Below are 25,109 nucleotides of genomic sequence, written 5' to 3'. Positions count from 1 at the left end.
AACTCCAATCCACGTCTGAAGCTCGTTGAAAGTCAGTATTTTCCATTTTTGTGCGTTTTTCGTTACAGCATACGCATTAGTATTCAAAACTAGCGAGCTGAGCATTTCGGGCGATACGAACCGCTGAAATATGGCGAGGGGGGCCAATGTAACGGGGTATGTAGCCCCTAATGTACCCCTAGTTGCATGAAGTGCGACACGTCATACTTCAGAAGTATGACACTGGATATCTGGTACATGGTACCAGGGTCGTCCGAGGCCAACCATTGGCTGATGGCATTGTTTTGCTGTATGTGACTTATAGTTTGTAAATTTAACTCAAGCTTAGCCTACCTATTAATATATTCAGTTTACAACTTACCTTAAATTGGTCACTTCGCTCCCTAGGCAAAGGGGACCTGTGAGCTGTCGTTCGCTGAGAGTTTGTATACTCTCGGAAGCCAACTTCCTCTAGCGCAAGGTGCTGTGTGACCCCGTCACACTTGTTGTCAATCCACGCCATCGCAGGTAGACTATCTGAACCTCTCCGAAGTTCGTTGCCATGGATAGGAACGACTTCTCTCATCTGAACGAATCACAGCTCGAGTCGGTTCGGAAGATGGCTGGTATCTTCGGGATGAAGGCTCTGCAGAGACTGGTGGCGTCAACACCGGTCGAGCAGCTCGAGCACGTCAATGCGTTTGCCGCGTACGAGCAGGGGCTCATCGCACATGTGCGGGAAAACCGGCTCCGGCGGCGGAAACAAACCCGCCACACCGGAAGCCAATACGGCTGCAGGTGAAGCCGTGTGAAGGGAAGGAAGGTGAGAGCCTTCACTTCTGGGTTCGAGAGGTAGAGCTCGCGATGGACGCGGCTCTAATCTCGACCGAGCGACTCCGTGCTGCTTTTGCACTCTCCAACCTTAGCAATCGTGCTAAGAGTTGGTTGTACACGTGGAAGGCGACATCTTCTGGATGTTTCACATCCTGGGCTGAGCTGTGCGAACAGCTCCGAGCCGCGTTCCTCCCGGCGACTACAAGTACCGGCAGCGTTCGCGCTTCCTCTCATGCAGGCAAGGAAGGCGCGAGCTGCACGAGTACGTCCAAGAGATTGGGAACTCACGGCGTCCCTAGTGGGAAACCCACTCAACGAGCACGTCAAGATAACTGTACTCATGGATGGCCTTCGAGTAGGCCCAGCGCGCAATCAGCTGTTCCGGGTGCAGCCAAGCACCCTCGAAGAAACGATTCAAGTGGCTCTTCAGATAGAATACAGTCATCGCCACGCGCGAACGCGGCCTCAGCATGGCCTGGGCATTCTTTGTCGAATCCCGGTCGAGCAAACTCCAACGGACCAGCTCCCATGGAGCTCAGGTCCGCCGAGCAGCGCGACATTCGCTGCTTCGGCTGCGGGAAGCTGCGCCACTTCAAGCGGGACTGCCCCGCGGAGAGACACCGCAGGCGGACGTTCCCCAAGTCTGTTCTCAAGGTCGCTGACAGAAGCCAGGACCCCGGGTACAGGGGAACGTCGGAGACCAGTAGGGGCGGGGAGCCCTACTGGGGAAGAGCTAAGTCTTCGTGAGGGGTGAGCGGGTGGCGCGTACCACGGGGACTTAGCCTCTGAGAGTCTTCGCACTCTCGAATCGGCGAAGAGCAGCGGCGGGTTGCTCGTAGTACACGGATGTGTACGGGGATACGATCACCCCGGTAGAATCTTGATCGATTCTGGGGCGTCGAAGAATTTTGCACGCCGCCAGACGGTTGCTCGTAATAGCAACAAGTTGTACGATGCTTTGAGAGAAAGCAAAGGGCAGCGGGACGGTGTCAGTGCGACTGGCCGACGGGAAGGTCGTCACTGTCCCCAACGTCCAAGTGGATCTGGCCGTCAAGTTTGAAGACTTTGACAGCCTCGAACAGGTTACTGTTCTCGACATGGATTCCTACGATTTGATCCTGGGCATGCCCTGGCTCGAGAAGCACGAGCCCCGGATCGACTGGCGAGCCAAGGCATTCGGTGCCAGCCGGCCTGCGCATTGGTGAGTCATGTTCCCACCTCTGCCAGGACCCGGGGCGCCCGCAAGGGTTGCCAGAGTACCAAAGCATCCGGCAGATGCTTGGGAATCGTCGACGTATATGACGACTCCGGGGATGTTTTGATGGTGGCAGCGCCCAGAAGAGGCGCTGGCCAAGTGGGTAACCTAGGTCCACAAGCGAATAACTTAGTTCCGCAGACTGCTGCAGCTGTCACGAGCGCTGATATTAGCGTGCTCAAAGTGGGTAGCACAGTTCCACACACGGTCGCCCAGACCTTAACTATAGAGGAAGACGTCGGATACGCTTCCTGTGTGGGTAACACCGTACCACACGAGGCTTAGAGTGCCCGGATGGCGACACCACGACATCCTCAGACGTGGATAACGAAGTTCCGCGTCACGGTCACCATCGACGACGACGCCGCCATCGCCATAAGTCGGATCTGAGCTTCGTTCAGATCGACGTCACTTCAGGCGACTCGGAGCCCAGGGCCCGGGCACCTCCGACGCGGTCGGTGAAAGAGTGCTATCACATCTTCGATGGCGAGACCGATTTACCCGTCAAGGCATTTGATGTTCACATGGAATCGTTGCCAGAGGTTGCAGAGATACTGAACCTCGAGGAAATGACGGTTGAGTCTTTCCTGGCCAACCGCAAGGCTGGGAAGGTTGCCGAGATGGTGCTCATAAGACCTGAAACCACTCGGGAGGAGTTGAACTCCTCCTCTGTCTTGGACGAGGACGCCTTGGAAGAGCTGAGCAAGCAGTGTCAGACGCATTTGGATTCTGAGATCCTTAAGAGCCCCAAGGATCCGGTGTATCCTTTGGTGGCGGAGTATGCGGACGTGGTGAGCAAACACCCACCGACCCAACTCCCACCGGATCGAGTCGTACGGCATGAGATCGATCTTGTGCCTGGTACAAAGTACTGTGTCACGAGACAATGGCCTCTTCCACGCGAACAGTGCGAGGTCATTGATGCCTTCTTCGCTGCGAAAGCGAAGGCAGGCATGGTGCAGGAGTCGAAGTCCCCGCGCTCGACGCCAACTTTCTGCGTTCGGAAGCCGAACGGGAAGTGGCGTCTAGTTCATGCTTATAACAAGCTGAACAAAGCGACGGTGCCGGCCCAGACACCAATCCCACGAAAGGATGTGTTGCTAAACAACATGGACCGAAGTGTATTGTTCAGTGCGCTGGATTTGGTAGACGGATACTACCAGATCCTGATGCGCGAGAGCGACATCCCGCTCACCGCGGTGAGTACTCTAAGCGGCATGATTTGGGAGTGGCTCGTCATGCCGCAGGGCTTGTCTAACGCCTCGGTGACATTCAACCGCCTGGTTCTGGTCATTGCGCGCCTCCGTACAAACGTACTTCGACGACGTCTTCGTCCATAGCCGTGCCGAGGGAGCAACGATGGCCATAGAGGTGCATTTGGGGCACCTCCGTCGAGTATTGGACGTGATGAGAGCGAACAAGCCCTACGCCAATATCGACAAGTGCGTCTTTGCGTCACCAGAGATCAAGGGTCTCGGTTGCTTCGTAAGCAGCATGGGCGTTCGGGCTGACCCAGACAAGGTCAAGGCCATAGCAGCATGGTCAACGCCCCGATCTCAGAAGGATCTTCGAAAGTGGTTGGGCTTGGCCAACTACCTACACAAGTACAGCGCAGGGTACGCGGACCTTGCTAAGCCCTTGTCGGGTCTCCTTCAGGAGGACGCCGACTGGCGCTGGAAGCAAGAGCACCACGATGCCTTTGACAGCATTAAGGCCAGTCTCCAAGCGGCCCCTGTCCTGGCCCTGCCGGACGAGACGAAGCCGTTTAGCGTCGTCTGCGATGCCTCCGACTATGTCATCGGTTGTTCACTGCTGCAGGCCGACACGGCTGGACATGAACGAGTCATCTCGCTCCAGTCCAGGCAGCGCAAAGCTGCGTAACGGAACTACCCTGTCTACGACAAGGAGCTCCTGGCAATGAAGTATGGCCTTGTGAAGTTTCGGGTTCATCTTCTGGGCTCACGGCCCTTTGTGATCTACACCACGCATCCTTGAGGACGGCGATACATTCGCCTCACCTCTCCCAGCGGATAGCAATGTGGCTGTCCTTCTTTGCGGAGTCCAACTTCCGCGTTGCGTACAAGCCGGGCAAGCACAACTTGCTTGCGGACACTTTATCTCGGCGTCCAGACTACGAGTTGGCCCACGTCACACGGATTACAGCGGATCTATATGATCGGATACGCATGGCGTATCGGGATGATGAGGCTGTCGCGCCTATCCCAATGAGCCCCCACGGGTGGTCATACCCTACGCCGAGGATCTGAAGTTTGAAATCCTCGCGACGCGCCCTCCAGCGGCCACTTGGGTCGCGAGCACACCTTCCCGTCGGCCGCTCAGGCCTTCTGATGGACCCACTTGTACAAGTGGGTCGCGCGATACGTGAAGACATGTGAAACATGTCAGTGGGTCAAACCCACAGGGCACGCTTCGGCTCCACTACAGAGCCTGCCCGTTCCGGCTGACTGCTGGAAGCCAATGAGTCTTGACTTCAGCTTTGGGCTTCCCGCCGACGGACACGGTAACACCGGGATTTTGGTGTTCGTGTGTCGGCTGAGAAAGGTGGTACAGCTTGTCCCAGTACCCGTTACCGTCACAAGCGAACAAACCGCGAGGTTGTTCGTCGATATCGTGTTCCGCTATCACGGTCTCCCGGAGACGATTGTCTCGGACCGAGACCCGCGGTTCACTGCTGCGTTTTGGAAAACGCGGTTTCCTTTACTGGGAGCTCGTCTGCAGATGTCCACTGCGGGCCATCCACAGACAGACGGCCAGACAGAGCGCGTCATTCGAGTGCTCGAGGACACTCTGCGCAGTGTGTGCGCGGAAGCACCACGTACATGGTCGACGCAGCTTCCAGTTGTTGAGTTTGCGCTCAACAACGCGGTACACGCGTCCACGGGGCTCACGCCGTTTACTTGATCGGATTCCGTCACCCCAGAGTGCCTCCCACTCTTCGAGGAGACACTGCATCATCTATTCTAAGTGGGTGAGAGGCTCGGAAAGCTCTTTCCTCCCAGGACTTAGATATGAGACCGGTTTCGCTGCGGAAACAAGTGGAATCCTTTGTGGATACCCCAGCTCAGCGTTATCAGCAGGGTCCGTGATGCCATGGCAGCGGCCCAGGACAGACAAAAGGAGTACTCTGACAAACATGGAAGAGAAAACTTAAGTGTAATTATGTTGGGCGAATTAGTGTTATTAGACACGAGGAACCTACCGCATGACATTGTAAGCTCTGTCGGCAGCAACAAGCTGAAGCCCCGCTTCATTGGACCGTTCGCAGTCCTGGTCAGGCATGGTGCGTCGTACACCATCGACCTGCCCAAGTCAGCGACGACGCACCCGACGTTCTACACCGGACGTCTTAAGCGGTACTATGGTCCGCAGGGGGTTGCTGACTCGCAGACCCACCTTGGCCCAACTCCTCGAATCGAGGGCCGGCCACAGACGTTGACGAGGGCGTCGGAGCAGGCATGGCTGAACAGCAAGGCTGCGGTCGAGACCATACGCCGGAGGGGCCCCGTACGAACGAACGCCGTAGCCATTCGCCGAATTCGTTGAGTACGTCGGGTACGCACCATACTCGTACGACTGGGAGTGCGCCGAATGCGGCTCCGGACGTGACAGCAGAGCCTCGATACGTCGGATCATGCGGAAGGCGTCGTCAAGATAGGACGAAGCGGCCCGGCGGCCCACGAGACGAGCGAGTACGCCCTGATTCACGGCCTGGGCGGCAGCATCATCGCCAGGCCCAAGGCCAAGTGCAATCTCAAGCACGAGGACGCGTTGATGAAGGCGGTCAGCCTCAGGGCCCTGTGTCGGACCAGCAGGAGAAGTACTCGGACGAGAGTAGTATTCGGGAGGCGCCGAGTACTCGTACTCGTACGAAGGCACCTCCGCCCCTGCTTGGCCGGAACGGAGAAGTTCACTACCACGTGGAACGGATTCTCCAGGAGAAACGGCGTCGCGGTAAGCGACAGCTCCTCGTGAAGTGGAGGGGTTATGCCCACTCCGAGAGCTCGTGGGAGCCGATTGAACGGATCCTGATTGACTGCCCGAAGCCTGTCGCAATCTGGGAACAGAAGCGGCGGCAGCTTCATAAGTAGTCCGGGGATTTTTGCCTGAACGGGTACGAACGTTGACGACACTCCGTGCCCGCGCTCATCATGAACGCTAGACGCCGCGCACTTCAGAATTCCCTTGGCAGCATGCGCTTGCTGACCAAGTGGGCGAACCGGACACGAAGATCACGCTGGTCAAGGATGCGGACAGCTAGGGTTTATCCAGAATGCGGGGCAGCAGCTGATCTTCATGGAGTTCCCGTAACTCCGAGGGTGAGTACTTGAGAGACTCCACCCAGGCCTAGAACATGTCTTCACACAAGTTCCAGTTGGGGGGGGGAGAACCCAGGGGTAGACCCAGAGAGGGTATAGACCATCCCGGCTCTCGGGCTTCTTACGACAAGTCATGAAGACCTTCAGAGGGATTCGGTGCGGTGCGAGAAGCACGCACCGGGCCGTCTCCAAGTTGTCGACGAACAACTTCTCCTTCTAGACCAGGGCACGTTCATAAACGCCCTTAGAAGTGTGGCCCCCGTCAAGGCCACGAGGAGCGACGAGGATCTCCAGGAAGAGGTCAGCCCCAGAGCTCTCCTCGGAAGGCCAATAACCTCTTCATTTGATGGCAGCTCTCTGACTGACGGGTGACCTCCGGACCCCCACGCGAGAGCTGGGCAGCTTGGAAGTCATCCGGATGCTGGTCGAGGTCGTTAGTGATCTCCCGGAGCTCAGGAATAGCATCCTCCTCCTCTTCCTCCTCAATCTCGTCCTCTTCATTCGAGTAACCGAAGAGGTTCCGATAGGAGTATCCAGTCTCCTTCTTCTCGCGGAGTGGAGACTTCGAAAACGTACGCTTCTTAGAGGGCTTGGTGTCGTCGGCTTTGGCGGCCTTAGCACGCGCAAGACCCTCGGCAAGCGAGAGGTGTTTGCGAGGTTTCTCCTCCTCGTCGGCGCCAGCTTTGGGAGAGCCCTTGGCCTTGACGACCGGACTCTCAGAGCGAACTGACGTCCTGAGACTGTGATCACCGTGATCACTAGCGAGCGACTGCACGCTTTCGTCATTGTGCTCGCTGGGCGCCCCCCCCCTCCCTCCACGGAGTTCACAGGAGCATCGTGGGTGCTCCCGAACGCGGCCTCGTCCTAACTGCCCGAGTTGAACTCACGTTCGGCGAACCGAGGGTTCGGACGGTTGTCTGGGGAGACCGAAGGTGACGGACTGCGGCGCTTGCTCGCACGCCTGCTCGCACGCTTGCGCACAGCCGCGTCACCAGCTGAGCCGATCGCCTCCGAGGCCACCTTAGTAGCCTCCTGGAGTGCAGAGCCTTTGCCGTGAGGCTTAGCGCTCTTGGCTTGCGCCTTTCCGGCAGCAGCCTCGGAGCGTGTCTTCGCACCGCTCTTCGCAGTGCCACGGGGCGTGATAACGGTCGATGTGGTGAGCAAAAAGAAGAGCGCTCAACCGCTGCTCGAGGCTATAACGGTAACGTGAGCCTCCGCCGCGCTCGCGCAGCCAAACCGATGTATTTCGATTTTGAGAAAGAGAGTTTGTGATGTATACTTCTTCATTCAGTGGGCGAGGATGTAACGGGGTACGTAGCCCCAAGTGTACCCCTAGTTACATGAAGTGTGACACGTCACACTTCGGGATATCTGGTACATGGTGCCAGGGTCGTCCGAGGCCAGCCATTGGCTGATGTCATAGCTTTTCTATAGGTGACTTATAGTTTGTATATTTAACTCAAGCTTAGCCTACCTATATACTTCTCCGGTCCGGAAAAGAATTACCAGTTAGGATTTTCTATAAAAACCTCGCATGTGTGATTGGTCAATGTCCATTCTGAGATGGGTACGATTTGTTAAAATAAGTTCATATAAGGATTTGTAAGGTAACGGATTGAAAGTAATTGACACGAAAATGGATTCAATTGCTTTTACTGATTTACCACTAGATTAAGCTCCGTGTGCGCTTTTTGTAGTATATTTTAAAGTTTAATTCTAATTATTTTGACGTCAAAGCGAAAAAAAACTCCACCCCTCAATAAAGGGATAGTTCAAATGGTCAGGTATTGGCAAAATTGGCGGGAAAATAGTTCATAAAATATCGTGCTGACGCTACGTAAGTAGCGCCTTCAAACTAGCTCAACCACGCTTCCGTTGGAGCTGTACGACCGAAGTTATCACCGATTTAAAAAATTGTTAATTCTTTTTTGGACCACACGAGTATATATTTAGCTTACAACTTACCTTAAATTGGTCACTTCGCTCCCTTAGGCAAAAAGGGCCCTGTGAACTGCTGTTCACGGAAAGTTTGTATACTCTCGGTAGCCAACTTCCTTTAGTGCAAGGTGCTGTGTGACCCCGTCACAGCCAATCTATTGTAGTGGCATCTCCAGCAAAGACGCTAAAGCCCTCGTGGGAAATGTGCGCGTGGCGAAATGGCGTGTACACAGGGTGGGCGCTCGTGGTGTCTTCCATCCTTGTCATTTCTCGTCTCACTTTGCTGCGATGGCCTTTTTTGGTGTGTGGGCGCCACCATGTGCGGCTCTTGAAGCGTCTATTTAACGCTCTCTCGTTTTCTTTTTGTTGTTGCAACCGCCTCAATGTGAGCCTTTGATTGGTAATTTCAAATTGCCAGAAAACCAAGTGGTTTTCAAGAAAATGACCGATGATGCGAATTTGCATCACTTGGGCACGAAGAGCTATCTCTATAGTCAAAGCAGGCCGTATATCCGTGGGTGACTGTATAGTCGACCCGGGCTGTATAGTCAAGGGAGGCTGTATAGCCGTGGGTGACAGTATGATCGACCCTGTCTGTATAGTCAAAGGAGGCTGTATAGCCGAAGACAACGTTTGTATCGACTCACTAGCCAAGTTTCGCGTGAATCTGGAAAGCGGGGAACCCGGTTTTTTGGTAGGTGAGGAGGAGATTTCATTCGCGAAACCGCGGCCTTCCGAAGAAATTTCTCGCTCGGGCGGAAAAATCCGGGCTCGAGCCTCGTAGGTGCCGCGATCTCGCCAATAGACGCGGCCTCCGCGGGCAGTGCAGCCTTCTTCGACCTCTTCGGCTTTGGTGGAACCGCCTTCGCTTCCAGGTATTGGTCTGACGCGTCGTCCGCACCTTCGCTGGCCTTCTTGCGGCCTGTTCCAGACACGCTCGTCGAGGCCTCGCGCTTCATAGCCTTCTTCTTGCCCTTCCGGACTTCGATCGGTGTACCAGCGGTCGCTCCGCCTGGCGCAGCGCGCTTGCTCGTATGCAGAGAAGGGGGCTCAGTCGTACTGCGCACTGAGGCAGTGGTCCATGGCTTCACGCCACCGGTGACATCCACGACGTCGGCTCTACTGGCCGGAGCTTCGCTGTCCGAGGGGGCAGCACCTGCCCTGGACGCCGGCGAGCTGGGGGCGCTGGTGCTTCTTGAGCTGTCATTGCGATGTTGAGTAGAAACTTCCCCTTTTTTCTTGGCTGCTTGTTGCTTGTTCTTCCAAATACGAAGTGAACGCCACGTGTGGTCAGCAGTAAGTGGGGGTATCGGTAATGCTTCGGTATACCGAAACTATAGACTGCTGTGGAAAACATTGGTTCGCACCTGTATTTTTGAGCATTTTTATTTCGTTTGTTTCTATCCATACCGGTATCCATACATGTACTACGTTGTACTTAAGTACAAAATAATAGTGGTGCGATAGCAAACTTGTCTGTAGCGTGGCTGATACTAATAAAATAAAAAGATATGCATTGATAACATTGCGATAGAAAGACTACTGCAAATTTTGATACACTAATCCTTTTTAAAATGTCGTGGGACTACAATCATGTCAATCTTACCTCTCTAGTGGAGTGTGTTGTCTGTCCGTAAGTCCGTCCGAGGGTAGGGCTAATAAAACTCACGCTAATGCGGGCGTTCTACTGGCTGCCGAGCGCAGCGAAGGCGGCGTCGATAGGCTAAAATCGCATTATGTGGTGTACACACTGTATGTGGTCAACACATCGTACTTAAATGCAGCGTTCAAATTTCATTTTGCCCCATTTTCAGCTGCGGTTCGCAAGGCCACGCAAAGGGCGCTGCCTGTGTGTGCGTTAGTTAGCATTAGTAGAAGGCTTTGATGAGCAGACACGTACTATATCGTCGTAGGAGCTGTTGAAAAAAATTGTAGGCTTTGGTGACTCATATTTCGGCCTCAATTGAAATGAGTACTTATTGATTATAGAATGATGTTTTTTTCTAATAATTAATCTTTCAATACTTCTTTTGCGTAGTACTATTCTTAAGACATTTCATATTTTTGCTTGCAGTCATTTGTAGTAGTAGTCCACATAATAATTAATTTAGCGTTTAATAAGAAATAGCAATTGCATTACTATTAATAATGTGAAAACTTTAAAATATGACTATTGTGGCTTACACCCCTGCACCCACACTGCCTCCGGGAAAAAGTATCATCTTCCTTTGTATTTGCACACGTAGTGTGCGACCGTAAGATATAGTGTGAATTTTCCAACAATATATGTTGCGTACATCAAACAAAATGGGAACAGTGTTTGTGATTCAGTTAGTGCGGAGGCACGTGACTCAGCAAGAACACGAAATACGAAGGAACACCGACCCATACTATGTAGATGATGGGATACAAGAGAAACACGAAGCACGGAAGACCATGGACGATGATTTATAGGCTTAGTCGATGCAAACCACGAAGTTTTATGCGTAGCGTGAAAGATGGAAGAGCACACAGCCATGAAAAGGACATAAGGACACGAATACGACGGGAGCGTACGGGCCGCGGAACGATATTAATTATATAGACACCCCAGCATACTGAAAAGCACAGCTACGGAAGAGCACGCACGTTCGAAGCCACGGTGGATCACGTAGCGGCAAGAGTGCACGGACAGCAATTCTCCCATAGCACCACGGTAAACACGGAGCACAGTCGACGAACCAATCATGAAGCTGAGGGCGACCAGAAACGGAAGATCACCGAGCGTTGGAATACGATATTTGGGTATCACCGAACCTCACCGAGTCCCGGAGCAGGATACTACGGAAGCTAAGGGTCGCACAGACGACCGACCAACCGCGACACCACTAGATAACACGATAGCATGGAAGGTGCCACTAGACCATGGGAGAACTCAGCCGTCGATCTATAGACGGGAAATCACCGAGCCGCGGAGAGCGATACCAGTGTAGAACCTGAGCTCCCCAAGCCACGGAGGATGATACTACATTCGAACCTGACTGCACAGACGGCAGACCAGCCACGAGACTACGAAGAACACACTAGCATGGACGGTGGCCCAACCACTTAACCATGGAAAGCCAAACAGCCATGGGAGCTATAGACCGGAGATCACCGAGCCACGGAACACCATACCAGTGTAGAACCCGAGCTTACCGAGCCACGAAGGACAGTAGTACATGAGAACACGATTGCACGGACGGCGGACCAGCCACCAAATGCACAGGGGGTGGGCTTGGTATGACCACGATTACACACCGTGGAGCAAGATGGCATCGCAGAGCACGATAACACGGGCAACGCAGATGCACTACGCGTGCACAATACCATAGACAGCATAACCACACCTCGATTGCACGATAGCGTGATACCGCGGTCGATGACACTTCATCAGGAGATCACGATACACGGGCGACGGAACATCACGACTGCGTGGAGGCACCAATCCACGGAATAGTACCCTTAGTCTAGAGTACTGGCGATGGGAGGCCAACGGCCGAAATGTACCACGAAGCTGGTGCAACCCACGTAAACGTTTAAGAACAGGGAATAGTTAGTAGTCACGAAAGAGGCCGTACTAAAGAGCATGAACTTAAAAAGGAGGTATAACCACTAAGCGGCATGGACCACGCGTCAGCAGTAGCCACGATGTCAGGCAGAACACGGTAGAGCGCGAGCCATTGAACAACATGACATTCAACCTGTCGTACGGGGGAACGGAAGCGTACCAAACCACGATATTATACGGGTCCATATGAGACTACGGAATGGTAAGTGGCTAAGAACACGAAGCCAAGACCTACTGGGGTGAACGACGCCCACAAAGTACGCGACATCAAGAAGCACTTAAATTTGCGGCCACCGCATCTCTAACAAACCATGCCACTCCGCCGCGTAGCGGCAGCGAACGGCTAGTCTACCCCATCTAGTGGAGTCTGGTGTCTGTCCGTCAGTCCGTCGTAACGGGCCTGTTTGTTAGCATGAACCTTTCCTCACGCATGGCTACACTCCACCTGTTCGGTACTATAAGGTCCCATCCTTTCGACTGCACCTATCTTTGTGACTTGGCTTGACTATGAAAAAATTGCACTTTTAGCCATGAATAGGGTTAATAAATGTAACGCAAATACGCGCATTCTACTGGCTGCCGAGCGCAGCGAAGGCGGCCGCAATTGGCTAAAATCGCATTGTGCTGTGTACACCATGTATGTGGTGTTTACATCGTACTTAAAAGCACCGTTCAAATGTCTCATATTCAGCAGCGGAGCGCCTCTCGACGCATAGGGCGCTGCCTGTGTGCGCGTTAGTTATAATTAGTAGAAGGCGATGAGCACATACGTACTGTATCGTCGTGGGAGCTGTTGAAAAAAATTGTAGGCTTTGGTGACTCATATTTCGGCATTAATCGAAACTTTAGTACTTACAGGCTAAAATATGATTTGTTCTGGCATCGTAGTACTTCTGTAATAATTTATCTTACAATACTGTTTTGCGTAGTACTATTCGAAAAATATTTAAGTTTGTTGCTTGCAGACGTTTGTAGTAGTACTACACTTAATTGATAAGTAGCGTTTGAAATATATTTATTAGTACTAATTAATTAAGCTTTAGTATTTATTCGCGTCATTTAAAAATGCACAATTTATTACTAATATTAGATATTTAAAAAAATTTAAAATGTGAATATAGTGACTTCCCACCATCCCACCCCACATAACCATGTACACCACTCCGCCGCCGAAAAAAGGGATCGTATTCCTTTGTATTTGCGTGCGTAGTGTACGACCTTAAGAGATTGTGCGCACTTTCCAACACGATATGTAGCATACATTAAACAAAATAAAAACAGCGTTTGCGATTGAATTAGTGCGGAGGCAAGTGGATAAACAAGAACACGAAACACGGAGGAGCACCGGGGTACACTATGTACACGATGGGGTAGAGGGAAGAACACGAAGTACGGAAGGTCACGGACGTTGAAAGAGGACTAAATCAATAAAGGCAGTTAGCGATTCTGAAAAGCACGAACCACGGACGAGCACGCTACCATGAAAACTTGGAATGGCAAGAATGTGATGGGAGCGTACGGATCACGGAAAGTAACTGAAGTAATGACACCCCAACATGCTGAAAACCACGGGCCACGAAAACGGTAAGGTGCACGGAAAGCAATTCTCCCATAACACCACGGTAGAACATGAAGCACAGACGATGAACCTAGCACGAGGCCACGGGAGAGCATAAGCGGGAAATCACCGAGCATTGGAGCACGATACCAGGGTAGAGCCAAGCCACGGAGCACAGTATCACGGTAGCTCACGATAGCTCGGACGACAGACCAACCACGATACCGCGAGATAACACGATAGCACGGACGGTGGCCCAGCCACTAACGAATTAACATTATCGTACACCGCCACATGAGACTACGAAATGACAGGTGTTTTAATTACACGGCACAACATCGCACGGGAATGGCCGAAGCCTCGGGGTACAAGATCAGACTGAAAGCACACAACACGAAGTACTTAAAATTGCGGCCACCTTATCTCCAAGAAACCATGCCACTCCGCCGCGTAGCGGTGGCGAACGGCTAGTCCTAAACAATCAATGCTAGCACGGTGTCCATCCGTCCGTCACACGAAACGCTCAGATTTTTTAGCCTTCCTATTGGCTGCCGAGCGGTGCGACGGCGGATTCGATTGGTTAAAAATGAATTATGTAGCTTACATCAATAAATTCATGTGGTTCACAGAGTACATATGGCGATTTGCACAAGACTGTCCATTATCATCGTTTAAATACTACGAAACTTTAATCTGTACTATTTTAATATGGGATGTTGCTATTAATACTTGAGTGCTAAACAGAAAGAGCTACTTATTCGCAAATGAAATAGCCCCTAAAGATACTTCCAATGCTGCAAGGTGCTTAACGTACACGTAGGAATGCGCGTTTCCAGGGACATACTGTAAATATACGTGATAGTATGTGCTTAATAAGTTATGTAAATTACAATGACTGTTGTAGCTACAACTGTTTTAAAGTAGAAATATTAATAAATTATATGAGAGTGAGGTCATAGACTATGACTCATAGTACATGTATAGCAGAAGCTGGTCGTAAGAACAACGCTGTGTTAATAAACGTTGTCACTTGATCCATAAAGGTAGAAACTGTAGTTTAAGATTGAACAAAATGAGCTCATATGTGCTACTGCTGTAAACCATTGTTTTCTAAGAGTTGTTTAGACAGCAAAATCTGATTCTACTTAACTGGCGGACGTGCCGTCGACAGGGGCGTAGGATACGATTTTAAATGGAGCGGCAATACAACAACAAAACACGAGAGGTGTGAATTATAGTTGGTTAAGTAGACCCCATAATGAAACGCTAATAAACTTGGAGTCTAAACGACGTCCAATAATTATGGAATCATCGTTAAATTATCAAATACAAAATCACCAGCAACAGCAACAAGGCGTCTTGCGACACAATATCCAAATGCTTCAATCATAACTGGCACAGATTCGAGTGCTAATTCTGAATCAGCACAAAATGAACGCTGGATTCATTAAAATAGTACAATTTGGATATTGTTTAGCTTTCATTGAGTTTGATATGAGAAGTGAACAATCGTTATTAATAGCTGAATTAGGCATCGTTTGCGCTGTTGTGAGCTAAGTTTCATAGCGGCTCAGAAATGGCCCGTTATATCGAGCACGACGCTAAACTAAACATATTGTGTAGCGTTTGTATAAATGTTATTTAAAGTGCTGGTGGTTTTGGGTGGAAGATGAAGATCCAGTGAAAGCCAGCAATAAAAAAAAATGGATCAAGAATCTTGATTCACGAGAGGTGAAAATTATAATTGGTGAAAAAGACCCCATAAAGAAACGTTAGTAAACTTTGACGTTTAGCCATCCTGGAATCATCGTTACACTATCAAATAAAAAACACCACCGTCAACAAAGAACAACAGCAAGGCGTCATGGTTTGGTATGAGAAGTGATCAATGTTCAGTTAATTACAAGCTCAAACAGACAGTACGAGTACTTAGTGGAAACAGGACATGCCATTACTATAATATCCTTTGCATTGATGCGAGCTAAGTTTCATAGCGGCTCAGAAACGGCAAATGATATCGAGCACGACGCAAAGCTACCTATTTTGTGTGGCGTTTGTAGACATGCTATTTGAAGTGCAGGTGATTCTGACAGTGATAGCCAACAATAATAAAGAGACTGTGTCAAGATCGCTACATGTAGAATAATCTTTTTTTAACATTGTAAGTATAATGCTAGGGGTTCCGCTCTCTCTAACATACTTAAATCAAGTCTAATTCACGCTATTCCGCTCTCTTTTAACATACTTAAACCAAGTCTATTTCATGCTATTTAGGGGCTCTTAGTTTTTTGAATAATTATCCACCCGAAGCGAAGCGGCGGGAAGGCAAACAACTTGAATGTAAAACCTAAACTACCGCCGCGAAGCGGCGGCGCTCGGCTAGTTTCTTTAGTAATTTCACCATGTTCACTTTCTCAGCCGGACTGATACCGGTGAAGTCGCGGTGGGCCTTTGGGTGGCTTTGAACGTGAGCGGCGAACAGGTTTCCGCTCCTCGATAATAATCGAGGCCTCTCGGGGCGTCAACCGCATCGCCTCTGTATAGTGATCCAGGTCTGCCTGGCGGAGCCGTAAGGATCAGGACTCGACTGTTGCGTCTCGGGCGTCGACGGTATCTTGTCGTCTTTCCATTGCGTAGTAGGCCGTCTTCTACGGTCAACGGGTGGACTTCGCATTGCTACGTTCACCGCTCGAGTGCTTCCACCGCGGCGCTTAGTCCTTCCGCTTCGGTAGTCGATCGTTTCTCGTCCAACGCGAGCGCTTCTAGCACGTCCACGTCGCTGAGATCGCAGGACGTCGAAAAAGCTCGTGTTCGCCTCTATAATGCAACCAGTGCACACGGGCACCATGATCAGCCGTCCCATCAGTCCGTCCTGACTGCTCACAAAAACCTGTTTCGAAGCCCGACACCTGGAGCACGCAGCGCGTCCGCAAACCAGACACTCGACGACGCTCAGAGCTCCGATGCTGCCTTCTTTTCCCATGCGCTCGCATATACTACACTTGTTTGGGTCGTTATCTGCGTGCGCAAGTCTGTCTTCCCATCGACGCTCCTGCTTCCTACGCCAGAGGTACTCCCGTGCCATTTGGGTCAGTCGCTTGGTCTCCGAACAGTCCAGCAGCCTCGTCATGTTGAACATGGTTTCCACTGCGTAGTGAAGCGAGATTGGCTTGACTACGAGGCCTTTGATGTCGATATTGCCTAGCATAAACACCTCCACTATGCGGTGTTCACGCTGCCGGTACAGAAATCGTGTCGACATCAACGCCGGGATCGAGTTGCGACTACGAAGATCAGGGAACTGGGACAAATTCACCGAGTGCATGATATGATACCCGAGCTTCTCGCCTGTTCGGGTGCGCGTGAAGCCGCTGTCTTCTAGATAGACGCAGTGCCGTCGCTTGCAGATGCGCGGGTCTCCGACCGCCTGACTGACGTAATATTTGAAGCCGAAGAAGTGGAACGGGTCGTCATCTGTTGGCGGCTCCATGACGTGCAGGATGCCGCAGTCCGAGGAGGATCCGTGCAGATATCGGATCACAAGGGCTAGCTCCTCCTGCGACTTGGTCACCAACGTACTGACCGCGTTTTCCACGTAGCCGTGGTGAGCGCCCGTCAGCATCATTGTGGCCGGCGTAATGGCCGCTGGTGTCGTGGAGAAGAGCGGCGATGTCGAAGTACAGCGGTGGAGCGAGTTGCCTAGTGACTCACTGACACGACCGGCGTGACGCTCCTTGTAGACGGTTAACTCGCCTCGAAGGGCCTGTGTCTTCCAGAACCTGGTGTCCACCTCACCCAGTCGGTCGTAGGCGAAGTGTTCGAACGCACGGACTGTGTGAGCCAGCAAACGGGAACTCATTTCCTTGCACGCGATATAGTCATGGTAAGGAACAGAAATGTCCGGGAGCATATCCCGGGGCAGGGGGAAGTCTCGAGATCGAGATCGAGCCATTGAGGGTACTGTACTCGATGGAGGCTTTTGCGCCACCAAACAAGTTGCAAAATGGTTGTGGGATCGCCCGGCGCATTTGAAGCAAATGCGCCGGGCGAGACAGATTTGAAGCAAATCTGTCTCGAGCCATTGGCATGACGGCAAAGTATTAATATCTGATCCGAACAGCAGAGCCCGAGATATACAGAATCACTTGTGTGGCTCAGCGAATCAGCGACCAGATAAACGGTATCGATACAGTAGCCTTGGAGCTGCTTGACCAATCGACTGACCCTTGGTCACGTGGTAAGCTCCTCGAATTTCGAGGCTCGAAATATTCGCGTCGACCGGCGACTGGTTCGATCCACACGTCGAGCCGGGAGTTTCGATGCTGCGTCTGCCTTGAAAACTCGCTTGGAGACTGGATCGTCATCAAAGACACGAAGTCTTTGAAGTGACCAAATTGTAAGCGAGTGCATACCGGTATTAACCCTTAATTACTACGTAGTATTACGTACTTCGTACGGAAGTATACACTTTCAGTAGTTGTCGAAATCTAACACTGACTGCGAAGTGGCGAGCGTAGCGGTGCACTGCTACGCAACCATACATGTACTAATGCTACCTCTTTCACTGATACGCTGTCGCTGCTTCGGTGTGCCTGTTCGCGGGCTCTGTGGAGTTCTCTCGCTCTCTTGCAGCGTGAAAGTAGCGCATCAAATCGTTCGAGGAGCCAGAGCCTTCCTCGCGCTGCAGTCTGCTCTGTCCTCTGCTGCTCGACTCGGAAAAACTCAAGGAGTCTTCGCGGTCGTATCGATCAGACAAATGCATAGGCCGGAAGGACATTTCTTCGCCGGAGCTGCTCTTTTGTTGAGCACGGTACTGCTGCTCGTATTATTAATAGAAGCTGATGTTGGCTGCCATGGTGCAAATACTGCACACTGGGACCTTGACGAGTTTGCCTAGAAGTCCGTCGTTGCTGGTCACAAAAACCTGTTTACTGGCACGGCAGCGAGAACACGCTCTGTATCCGCAGACCAGACACGGAACGAGTTTGACGCCTCCAAACCCGCCCTTACGTTCGCGCTGGCACACTGAGCAGCATGTGTCGTCGCCGACGGACGTCTGACGAGTTGGTCGCCGGCCACGCCGTTCGTCGTGCTTCCGTTTCTGGAATTCACACGCCATCTGAGTGAGTCTTTTAGTCTCGGAGCAGTCCAACATCCGGGTCATGCCGAACGTCACGTCCTCGACAACCATAGAGGCCATGGGCTTGATGAGCCAGCCAGAGACGTCGATGCTGCCCAGCATAAATATCTCCACAAGGCTGTCCGCTTTTTGGCGATAGATAAACCGCATGGATGTCATTGCACAGACCGAGTTGCGACTCGTAAGATCGGGAAACTGAGGCAGTGCGACCGACTGCATCATGTGGTAGCCCAGTATTTCTCCTGTTCGGGAGCGCGTGAGCCCCGTGTATTCGAGATAGACACTGTGTCGTCGCTTAATGATCCGAGCGTCAGCTGCAGACTCCGTCACAAAGAACTTGAAGCCCAGGAAGTGGAAGGGTTTGCTCGCAGTGGGGCCTTCCATGGTGTGCAGCACAGCGCAATCGGCGACGTCGCTAGCAGGAACTTGACCACAAGCGCCAGTTCGTCCTGCGTCAGCGTGACTAGCGTGCTCATGGCGTTCTCCACGAAACCTGTCGGGTCCCAATGAGTAGCAGAGTCGGTGGGATCAATGTCGCTGCGGTAGGAGAGAAAATCTCCTGCTTCTCGACCAGCCGATGCAGCGAGTCGGCCAGTACCATGCCCATAGAACCGCCGTCGCGTTCGCGGTACAGCGTGATGTCATTTTTGGTGGATTTTGCCTTCCACCGGCGGTGGCCGACCGCGCCGTTCTCATCGTAGGCAACCCGTTCGAACTCGTGCACCGTATGAGCTAGCAGCTTCGTGGCCAGGTCCTTGCAGTCTTGATGCTCCTCAGGCGAGACAGAGAAGTCGGGGAAGTCCCGGCGTGGCAGTGGGAGGTCTTGACGCCCCATACTGCTGTCGACGGAAACACGTTAGTGACAAGGAGGAAAAGTGTGACTGAGTGGCCAGCGTGGCCATCATATACGCAAAGTCGCGATAGAGGCGCGGCTAATGACGCATGCACTGCTTAGGCAGACAGGACTTTGATCAGACTGATCAAACGGATGGTCTCCGCAATACTTCGTCGCGCACTCGTGAAGACTCTGAGCCCGTTGAGTTTATAGAACATCTACAGTATTACATGTAGAAGAGGGAGCGCTGCGAGGTCCTGCGTGCGCTTGACACCCGCCACCTGTGCTGTTGCAACGTGCGTGACGGCCAGACACTCAGTGTAAGGCTTACACTGTAAGCCACTGGCAGTGGGCCAGCATGGTACAGAACGGGGAACCGCAACATCAACATAAATGTACTACATGTACGGTATTTGCTCTCGAAAAAAAAACGCGAACCGCGCGACCACTGAAATCATCGTCTCCATCGATTCGAAGAGCTCATGACATGAGTCATGTGAGCTGTTCACAGCGTCTTCCAGCTGCCTATCCATTCGAGTCGGCTTCAACGTCAAGCAAGAGGGTAAACAAGATCTCCGTGGCGGAGTCCGTTGTGGTGGATGCAGTACATGTACTGTACCAAGTGGTACTTTTACATGTAGCGAAATGAGGCCGAACGACTGCAAGAACGGCAAGTGTACGTGCTCACTTAGACGACAGAGTCTCTTCAGCACCCACCGTTTCGTTTGACAATTCCACCCCCGCGCGGCTTTGGCGTGGCAACGGAGAGATACAATTGCCTCGAGCTCTGCAAAGCACAGAGTACGCGCAGATCGTACGTGCCTATCCATTTATTTACGTCATGGTTCAAACGATGGTTGGGGCGTCCGCACACACTTCCTGCAGTCGGCCGCCACTGGCATCGTGAACTGGTGCTGCATCTGCTTCTGCTGTGCAAGATAGACCCCGTTCGCTTGCGTCTTGTAGGACGTGGACTCAGCCATACTGGTGAGCTCCATGAGCCGCGCCATCATCGCTATTTCGTTGAAACCCCTATCGTCGAAAGCTTGTTTCTTGGTTGTCCTGGACTGAGAGTTGCCGTCAGCCTTGGATAGATATCTATTTTGATTTGCCACGCCTTGCCGGGTTGGCACCTCAAACTCAGGAGACGTGCAAGGCCCAGCGAACTCGACGGCATCTGGGTAGTTCGTAACACCCTGGTGCACGAAGGTTCGACCCATGATTGGGGTCTCAGGTGTCGGGGGCATCTTTATCCTCCGTTGGTATATTCGATCGCTCAGTGTTCTGTCGAAAATAGGCGTGGTATTGCCTACGTCAGGCGTCGACGAGAGCTCGCCATCGCTTGGGTTTGTAATGACGCTGCTTTGATGCGACCTCTGTAACCGCGCACGCTCGGCTGGAGGCTCGTACGTACCTGTGTTGGCGCACATGACGCACTTAGAACACACTTGAAACTTGCGGAAGCTACCCATGATACCGAGGTTATCACTGACCCACACTCGCTTCATAAAGCGGCAACGTGGACAAACACCTTGTCCGCACAGGTAGCAGGCCACAAATTTGCTGAATCTGCCCTGGTTGCAGACGTTGCAGCCCTCCCCAGCTACGTGTTGCGAGCACGACCGGTTAACCTGGAGATCGCTGCTAAGCAGCTGGCCACGGTAGCGCCGGCGGTTCCTTGCCATGTGTGTGAGTCGCCTCACCTCCGCCAAGTCGAGTAATCGGGTGACACCGAACTGCGCGCCGGTCGAGAAGATGCTGGCGATGGGCTTGACGATCATGCCGGACAAGTCCATATTGCCCAGCATGAACACCTCGACGACTCGGTCACTCTTCTGTCGGTAGAGATACCGGGAGCTTTGCAGTGCGCGGATCGAGTTGTGGACAGTCAAGTCGGGGAACTCGGTAATATCCACGGACTGCATCACGTGGAAGCCCAAAGTCTCGCCCGTCCGTGTCTGCGTCATACCGCAGTATTCGAGATACAGCGAGTCGCGGTGTTTGACCACCAGTTGGTAGGAGATTTCTTGACAAAGTACTTGTAGCCTAAGTAGTGGTACGGTGTATCGTCACTCGGGTGCTCCATCGTGTGCACCACAGCGCAGTCGGCTACGTCGTGGTGCATGTAGGTGACAACCAGGGACAGATCCTGCTGACTCTCGGTGACCACTGCACTCATGGCGTCTTCTACTCGACCGGGGCCGCACCCGGTCAACATGACGGTGGCTGATGTCAAGGCTTCCAATGTGCACGAAAAGACAGGGCTCCTCATATTGCAGTTGTGCAAAGTCTTATTCAGCTCTTTGCTCATGATGCCCACGTCGCGTTCACGGTACATGTTCATGTCTTCGTGCGAATGCTGCGGCTTCCAACGTTTGGAGTCGACGATACCGTTGCGATCGTACGCGAAATGCTCAAACTCGCGCAGAGTGTGCGCCAGCAGAGCTGTCATGAGCTCTTTGCTATCGTCGTGCTCCTGCTGATTCACATGGAGCTTCGGGAGTTCTTTACTCGGAATAGGAAAGCGTTTTCCCATGGTGGCAAGTTTTGTTAATAGTGCTTTCGTCGGACTCTGCAACTCGGGGAATGGAATGAGGAAAATCAACTTGTCGGTCTAGTGAACAGGTTTTCGAAACTTGTTGCGCTTGAGCAGGAGCGTGGCGAAGTTGACGTGATTCAGTATATACTGGATCAACTCTTACTGTACATGTAGCACCACTCCAGTTTCCGTGGCGCCAAAAGTTTCGATAAGCTCAGAGCACAGTGGCATGACTACATGTAGAGTTGACGTCAAAGGGTTACGAATCGTAACTTCCGGTGATTCAAACGGGAGGAATGGATGTCATGTCTCGCAAAGTTGGCGTGAATTCTATAATATCACCCACCTAAACCCAAACCCAGACCTTCCTGGGCATTAACCCTACAGGGCCGTAGCCGTGCTTGGTCTTGGGTTCGTTGCCGAGCGAGTCGGCTTTCACCCCCTCCTCCCTATTTCGTACTTAATGGGGTAAACCCGTCGGCTTGCACCATATAGTCACTCTCGTTTCAAATGAAGTAATCTTTATTCTGACTTTCAAAGTCAGAATAACTTTAATGGCTTAATTTTGAGTCCTTTCAAGGAATCTGCTTAGTCGTGGGTGACGGAATCCGTTCGGCCACTGTGAATCGCATTTGCACCAAGGCGACCGTAACTGGCGCACACTTTCGGCTGACGCGATGTACTTGATGCAATACCTTCAGCCTCGAACTCTTTATAATTTCAATTCACACCTGGCTATCTAACGTACATGTTGTCTTTATCCTTCCTTCGTCGGTCTCAGTCAACGATCCCGTGCCCAGGGGGGACGGAACTGTCGAACCAGCTCAGACCCTCGATCTCACAGGTGGGTGGCGAACCTGAGAGCGACTGGCCTCCACCTCGACCTTGAGCTCCTCTCGCCAGTGCTGCTCGCAGTAGATGCCGTTCAGATGCGCCTTCGTGGAGGTGTCCTCGGCGATCTTGCTAAGTTCGAACAAGCGGGCCATTACCGCACGCTGCGCTGGCGACATGTCTGCCGGGATCTGCCGATCAAAGCTTGTCCTCGGCTCGGGGGGCAGCGCGCCGTAGATGGGGCCCTCACTCTGAGAAGGAATCGACACGCGGGTGCTTGCGCGAGGCCTGGTCGGCTTGGCTTCGACGTTGCGGGAACCTCGGTCGGAATACGACCGCCCGTTTGCGGCACGCTCCGTCCATCGTCTACTGAGATTGGGCTCAGCTACGTCGAGCTCCTCTTGCTGGTCGAGCTTTGAGTTCGCCGGCATGCTGGTGGACGCGTACTGGTGCGGCACCTGGGAGGTCGGAGATCTTGAAGGGAACGTTTCTCGACGTCGTGACGGGGAACGCATATGGCTAGATGCACGCTGAGCCTTGGTAGCTTGAGGTGTAGTCGCTAGAGACTGAGGCCTGGAGAACTTCTTGGCCTTGGCCTTGTGGAAGTCGAACTTGAGCTCACTGGGTGGTGTACGTAGGACGCGCTGGTGCGGCGATAAGAAGCTGCCTGTGTTAGCCCGACGCACGCACGCCCTGCATCCTGGCACCTTGATAAAGTCTCCTAGGATGCCCTGGTCGTCACTTACAAACACGCGCTTTGTGCTTGTGCACTTCTTGCATACTGCGTGACTGCACAGCAGACAGGTGATCAGCTTATGCTTGGATGCGCTGCGATTGCACACCTTGCAAGACGTCGAGCCGCCGAGGATAGCGGTGCTGGAGCCGAAGCTGCGTTGTTTATGTGCCATCTGTGAGAGACGACGCACCTCCGCCAGCTCCAGTAGCCGCGTGACACCGAAGAACATGTCGACAGTGAACATGTTGGCCAGCGGCTTGAAGATGTGGCCGGAAATGTCCATGTTTCCTAGCATGAAGACTTCCACCATGTGCGTACTCTTCTGGCGGTAGATGTAGCGCGTCGACTGCAGCGCGCGGATCGAGTTGAAATTGCTCAGATCCGGGAATCCCGGTAGTTCGACCGAGTGCATGATGTGGAACCCCAGTTGTTCGCCTCTGCTCGACTGGGTGATGCCACTGAACTCGAGGTAGACGCTGTGGCGGTGCTTAAATAAGAGGCCTTCGGTCGGCGACTTCCTCACAAAGAACTTGTAGCCGAGATAGTGGTAGGGCTCCTCGTGCGTCGGCGGCTCCAGCGTCTTGAGGATGGCGCAGTCGGCCACGTCCTGGTGCTTAAACTTGACTGCCAAAGCCAAATCGTGCTGGCTTTCCGTGACCACTGCGCTCATGGCGTTCTCGACTCGACCTTGACCGTAACCTGTGAGGAGCATTGTGGGCGACGCTAAAGTCTCGATCGTTGACGAAAAGATTGGCAAGTCGAGTCTACATTGACGAACCGAGTTGAAGACGCTGTTGCCCGTCACGCCAGTCTTGCGTTCACGATACAGCTCAATATCGTCACGCGACGTCTGCGGCTTCCAACGTCGGGCGTCAACGATGCCGCTGTTGAGGTACGAGTGGAATTCAAACTCGCGGATGGTGTGCGCCAACAATTGCTGCATAAACTCCCTGCTGGCTTCGTGTTCCTGATCACTCACCTCGAGCGGAGGCAACGCCTGGATCGGAAACCGGTGGGTCATGACGTCCGATCAAACAGAGCGATACAGTGCTACAATACGTAGGTATCCGTCTGGCAGGTGAACGCTTTCGACACCAGCTTGCAATTCGAGAAGTGAACCCGACGGCTTTGAACATTGAAAACGTGGCAGGATCAGATATAGGCGGTGTTTAGCAGCCATCGGGAAAGCGCGAACTAGGAATGGGAGTCCAACGACTTCACTAAAGTATGTTTGCAAACTTCGGACCAGGGATCCGATGGCGGGACCATTCAAAAGATGGGGTCTACGGATTGTGAATTCGCCGGTACCGGTATTCATTCAGAATGAATCATTCTTCTTCTCGCATTTTGAAGGAAGGCAACGAATCGACCATACTACCTATGATCCATAGGTGTCTTACTGGTCTGTCGCAGCAATGCTGTGCCAGCATGGTATACTGCATGCAAACCCAGGGTCTGGTCGATGCCAAATCGTTGATCAACAATGTGATCCTCTGTCGCCAATTTCGGCTGCACGGAAAAAGGCCCAATTTGCTGAG

The 25,109-nt window shown here is 52.4% G+C and overlaps 4 protein-coding genes across 4 annotated transcripts; all 4 read right to left on the bottom strand.

Annotated features, from left to right (window-relative positions):
* Positions 1–16,144: 16,144 nt before the first annotated feature.
* Positions 16,145–17,442, bottom strand: PITG_20846 (uncharacterized protein; the record flags this gene model as incomplete). The annotated part of the gene is made up of 2 exons (XM_002895569.1): positions 16,145–16,200; positions 16,260–17,442. The coding sequence occupies 2 exons, from the start codon at positions 17,440–17,442 to the stop codon at positions 16,145–16,147; spliced, it is 1,239 nt and encodes a 412-aa protein (XP_002895615.1).
* A 1,660-nt stretch (positions 17,443–19,102) lies between these two features.
* PITG_20845 (uncharacterized protein) lies at positions 19,103–19,465 on the bottom strand (the record flags this gene model as incomplete). Its single annotated transcript, XM_002895568.1, has 1 exon — positions 19,103–19,465. The coding sequence occupies one exon, from the start codon at positions 19,463–19,465 to the stop codon at positions 19,103–19,105; it is 363 nt and encodes a 120-aa protein (XP_002895614.1).
* Positions 19,466–20,304: 839 nt separating this feature from the next.
* PITG_20844 (uncharacterized protein) lies at positions 20,305–22,001 on the bottom strand (the record flags this gene model as incomplete). Its single annotated transcript, XM_002895567.1, has 5 exons — positions 20,305–20,457; positions 20,599–20,719; positions 20,792–20,996; positions 21,126–21,423; positions 21,498–22,001. The coding sequence occupies 5 exons, from the start codon at positions 21,999–22,001 to the stop codon at positions 20,305–20,307; spliced, it is 1,281 nt and encodes a 426-aa protein (XP_002895613.1).
* Positions 22,002–22,828: 827 nt separating this feature from the next.
* PITG_20843 (uncharacterized protein) lies at positions 22,829–24,592 on the bottom strand (the record flags this gene model as incomplete). The annotated part of the gene is made up of 1 exon (XM_002895566.1): positions 22,829–24,592. One exon carries the CDS (start codon positions 24,590–24,592, stop codon positions 22,829–22,831), a length of 1,764 nt encoding a protein of 587 aa, XP_002895612.1.
* Between the last annotated feature and the right edge of the window lie 517 nt (positions 24,593–25,109).

This window comes from Phytophthora infestans, genomic scaffold (genome assembly GCF_000142945.1).
Source record: "Phytophthora infestans T30-4 supercont1.158 genomic scaffold, whole genome shotgun sequence".
Lineage (NCBI taxonomy): Eukaryota > Oomycota > Peronosporomycetes > Peronosporales > Peronosporaceae > Phytophthora > Phytophthora infestans.
Note: the sequence above shows the minus strand (reverse complement) of the source record. Positions and strands in the feature narration are given on the sequence as shown.